Source organism: Belonocnema kinseyi, chromosome 2, assembly GCF_010883055.1.
Source record: "Belonocnema kinseyi isolate 2016_QV_RU_SX_M_011 chromosome 2, B_treatae_v1, whole genome shotgun sequence".
Lineage (NCBI taxonomy): Eukaryota > Metazoa > Arthropoda > Insecta > Hymenoptera > Cynipidae > Belonocnema > Belonocnema kinseyi.
The window spans coordinates 80679923-80684455 of record NC_046658.1 but is presented as its reverse complement, the minus strand read 5'-3'; the positions used below and the strand labels follow the sequence as shown (position 1 = coordinate 80684455).

Genomic DNA, 4533 nt, shown 5'->3' with positions numbered 1-4533 from the left:
AAAAATAACTCCTCAGGATTTATCTTCGTCTCAATGGGTTCGTCCGTCCGAGCATCGGGGATGCCCGAAGCGCTTCGATCGATGTTTGTGGCAGCTTTCTCAACTCTGCCATTCAATGTGGTCTGGAAATGGGAAGGTGGCAAGATTAAAGATCTACCACCAAACGTCAGAACCGGTGCCTGGTGGCCTCAGCAGGAGCTTCTAGGCCATCCAAAATTGAGAGCTTTTGTGTCCCATGGCGGCTTACTGTCGCTCCATGAAGCTGCCTACCATGGTTCATCAACTCTGGTCCTTCCGGTATTTTGTGATCATGATGGGAATGCCGCTCAAGCTGGTCAGTCACTTAATATTACTTTTCAGATTTTTAGAAAATAAGTAATCCTTAAAAAGGAAGATGCTCTTTATAGGAAATGATGAATGTACCTTTACATATTGGTACGGTAATTACAGTACCCATAAATAGGTTCAAACGTAGTGACTTATAGTCAATTTCATGAAAAATGCTATGGACATATGTCGTTGACTTGATGAAGCTTATAGTCACTGTTTTGTATCGCATGTAAAATAGTGGAAAAAGGATCATTATTTATATTTTGTTCATATGATCTAATAATAATGCTGTAAATTATTTGGATCAAGTAAATTAACTGATCAAAAGAAAATATCTCGCCTCGTTTGTCTTGACAAAAAACAAAATTCTCGAATGCCACAAAGTTTTGACTTATCCTATAATGTTTCAAGCAAATTAGTTTTTTTTTCTCAAATGTGCTAAACGAACATCATTAATTTTAACTAATGAATAATGAATTAATTACAACTTTTCATGTTATAATACTGATAAATAATGAACAAGTTAATACAAGAATTTAGCCATTTATCCTATATTTTAATTTTTTACCAAAATAGATAAATTGACAAACCAAAAAGATTAATTTTCAACAAGAGAAATAAGTTTTAGAACTAAGAAAAGCGAATGATTTGGAAAACCATTTGACTTTTAAAGTTGAATTTTTGACCAAATACAGTGAACCCTAGACATGGGGCGCCCTGATAGAGTTCTTCCGAGAATTGACGCCGCGCCGTCAGTAGGAGTAAGAGAAGCTGCACGGGGTAAGCGGCGGTCGCTCAGGCGTGAACAAACAAAAGCGTTTTCTACGAAAGGGCCCTCTATCTGGGCAATTCCCCACCAAGGTCAGCCCCAAAATCGGCCCAGTATCAGAATTTCACTGTAATTGAATTTTCAGCCTACAAAATGAATATTCAAACCAAAAAGACGAATTTTCAACAAAGGAGTTAATTTTTTACTAGGAAGAATTTTTTTATAACAACAAAAGATTACTTTTCAACATATACGTACATTAAATCGAACCAAAATAGTAAAATCTTCAAATAAAAAAAAAATAATAATTTGAAACCAACATAGTTAAATTTTTAAGCAAAGACATGAATCTTAAACAAAAAAAATTTTAAACATAGTAGTTCAACTTCCAATTTTATTTCAACAAAAAAGACGAATTTTCAAAAAAATGGTTGAATTTTTAACAAAATTATCTTCTTTTTTAACCAAACAGTTGCATTTTTAACAAAAAGCAATGCATTTATAATCCAAAAAGATAAATTTGCAAGAAAAAAGTATTTTTCACTCGAAAAAGACAAAAATTCTACAAAATGGTGTCGTTTTTAAGACAAACAGGCCAGTTTTTTTTACAAAATAGTAACGTTTTCCACTCGCAAATATTAATTTTCATCAAAGAAATTAATTTACAAAAAAATAGTCAAATTTTCAACAAAACAGATAAATGCTAACCAATAAAAGTTTATTTGTTACAAAGTAGTCTAATCCAAACAACAAATTTATTATCAATCAAACAGTTTCATTTATAAACAGAAGAGTTAAATTTCCAATTGAGAAAAAACAACAGGTTCTAGACCTCAAGTCTCAGAATCTCTTAGAAATATGTTGTCTTTAGATCAAATGAAGCGAGACAGATTTTTCTGGTATGTGAAACAAAAAATTTCCACAAAGTTACCATTATTTTAATTTTGACGCCTATTTAAAAAAAAATACACATTTTTCCTAAAACTTCTATAGTTATTGACAGAATTAGGATATTCTACATTTTCTTTTTAGATACTGGTCACTTTTACCGTTATTTTGCAAAATTTTTCGGAAATTTGGAAATAAGTTTTGAAAAAGTACCAAAAAACCAGACATTCTGTGAATTATATGTGGATTAAATAATGTTTCCAGTTAGGAGAATTATACCTCTTTTTCTTTTATAACACAAAAATGCAAATACTCGTAACTTCGCAAAATATTTTTTCGCTAAGAGATTTTAAGATTTGAGTTGTGTTTCATTTTAAATGGATTCGGTTTTCCAATTCGTCATGATTTTATAAGTGTAACAAAATTTGGATGGATACAAGTGATGTAACATTTAAAATGTTTAAATTATATCTTTAATTATCATAAAAAAGTTAAAAGTGAGAAGTATGAGAAACCTCCGTTTCAAAGTCAATATCAAGCGAAACGTTAATTAACGTTACTATTAACATCTGAAGCTAATAAAAGAATGAATTTGGGTGTCAAATTCACACTATATAAAAAATATCCATAACTCTGGCTGACCTCGCAGTTAAGAAGTTAAAATGAAATTGAATGACTGCGTATAAAGATATTTTATGCTTTTTTATTTACAAATATGAAAACAACAAATAGATACGTATATTAAAAATTTAGCGTTTTATAAGCTATTAATTGTTAAAGAGTTGTAAAAAAATAATCATATATTAATATTTGCTGAATTTAAAGGTTTCTTAAGTTACCAAATAAATTTGAAACGAAAACTGAAGATTTTAAGACACAAACATCAATTTTTGTGTTAACTCCATTTTTATTTAAAACGGAATCTTCAAAACATGAATGTCTTGGAAACAAATTTTTGAATACAGATTTAATTTTTACCAGTAAGAAATGCATTAATTTTAACGAGATAATTGATGGTCAAATTAAATTTTTTTATTATTGTCAATTATTTTAATTTAATTTAGTCACTATGATTAATATTTATAAACTGCGAAAGGGGAGACGAGATTATTTGAATATCAAATATTTGCGATTTTACCCTCGCCTTTACTCTTTGGCATTCCCTTCCAAACACCGTAACACCCCAATTTCCATTTCCAATATAAAACGTCGTTAAAAATAAATCAGATAATCATTTTTCAGAAGCTTTTTTTTTTAGTTTCCAAACGAAAATTGATTAAAAAAAGTTGTCTATTTGATAAATGGTTTAAAAATGCACTTGATTTCACAAAACGTATGAGATATATATTTATCTTTGTGTGCAATTGGGAACCTCGTATCTTGCTTGAAAAATCAATATTTGATGACGTAAATCAAGTTAATCGTAACATTGCGTCAATTAGAAAAATGTAATCATTGCAGCGGTCTCGAAAATGACAGATGAAAGATAATAAGACAGCGGAGCACCAATAAATAGCAATCGATCAAGAGTATATTAAAACTGGTTCATTTTAATTTTTTATTTTTTTAACCTTATTTAATTTTTCTTCTTTTTTGTGTGTTAATTTTAAAAGAATTTATTGAGCAATCATGCGGTTATGAAGTTGAATTACATGTTTTACAGATAATATTTTAAAGACCGTTGAACTAAATACCAAGAGGTGAAGTTAAAGACCTTGTTAATAAGAGATATGCGCTGTATCAGGTCGGAATATTCTATTAATTTCTTTTCAAATAATGAGGGTATCCTAAAAACAATTTTAATCCACACTAGCATTCAAGGGATTTGGATTTTTTTAAATTTCTAAAACATTTGTCTATTTGGAGCTTTAGTGCAATTTTTGGTTAATGTTTTATTTTTAAACAAAATTGTCACTTTTTTACTTTTCAGAAATACAGTTGTTTTAAAGATTTTTAGATTTATCAAACAAAGTGTTATGTATATGTAAAAATTGGCAATATTTTACTCATTCAAATCCAAAGCTTTTGTATAAAATGCGAGGACGATTAATGTTTAATTACGATTAATCAAAAGTAGAAGTCACTTGATTATTTTTAAAACAATTTTTATGGACAAATTCACAGTTTGTATATTTTTCAACGATAGGCTCAATTTTTGTACGGAATCATCTAAAAATGCCTTTTTGATAACTCTTAGCTATGATACTCTGAACTTGTTTATGAAGCTTGTTTAAATGAACGAAAAGGCTCACTTTTTTATGGTAGCAGTCAATAATGCCATTGGGATGGCTTCCTTCTATGATACTTTTTAAGTTGAAAAAATTATTGTTACTTAAGCAATATTCATAAGCAAATTGAGTAATTGGCTATTTTCTTTAACGAATACAACCAATTTTTTCACAGAATCGACTAATGATATCTGTCCGACAACTCCTTGCTATATTCGCAACCATTGCAAAGGAAATTCTTAGCTGATTTCGTGAACAATTGAGCTTACAGGCCGCCCATAAAAAACGTCCGTATTCGGTGGGCCCGGGGGGGGGGGG

The 4533-nt window shown here is 29.8% G+C and overlaps 1 protein-coding gene across 1 annotated transcript in view; it reads left to right on the top strand.

Annotated features, from left to right (window-relative positions):
* LOC117168226 (UDP-glucuronosyltransferase 2C1-like) overlaps positions 1-4533 on the top strand; it is a 61556-nt gene that overhangs the window by 37576 nt on the left and 19447 nt on the right. The window contains exon 6 of the mRNA XM_033353711.1: positions 17-334. Within this exon, the coding sequence (XP_033209602.1) occupies positions 17-334 (318 nt within the window). The remainder of the gene's footprint in view (positions 1-16; positions 335-4533) is intronic.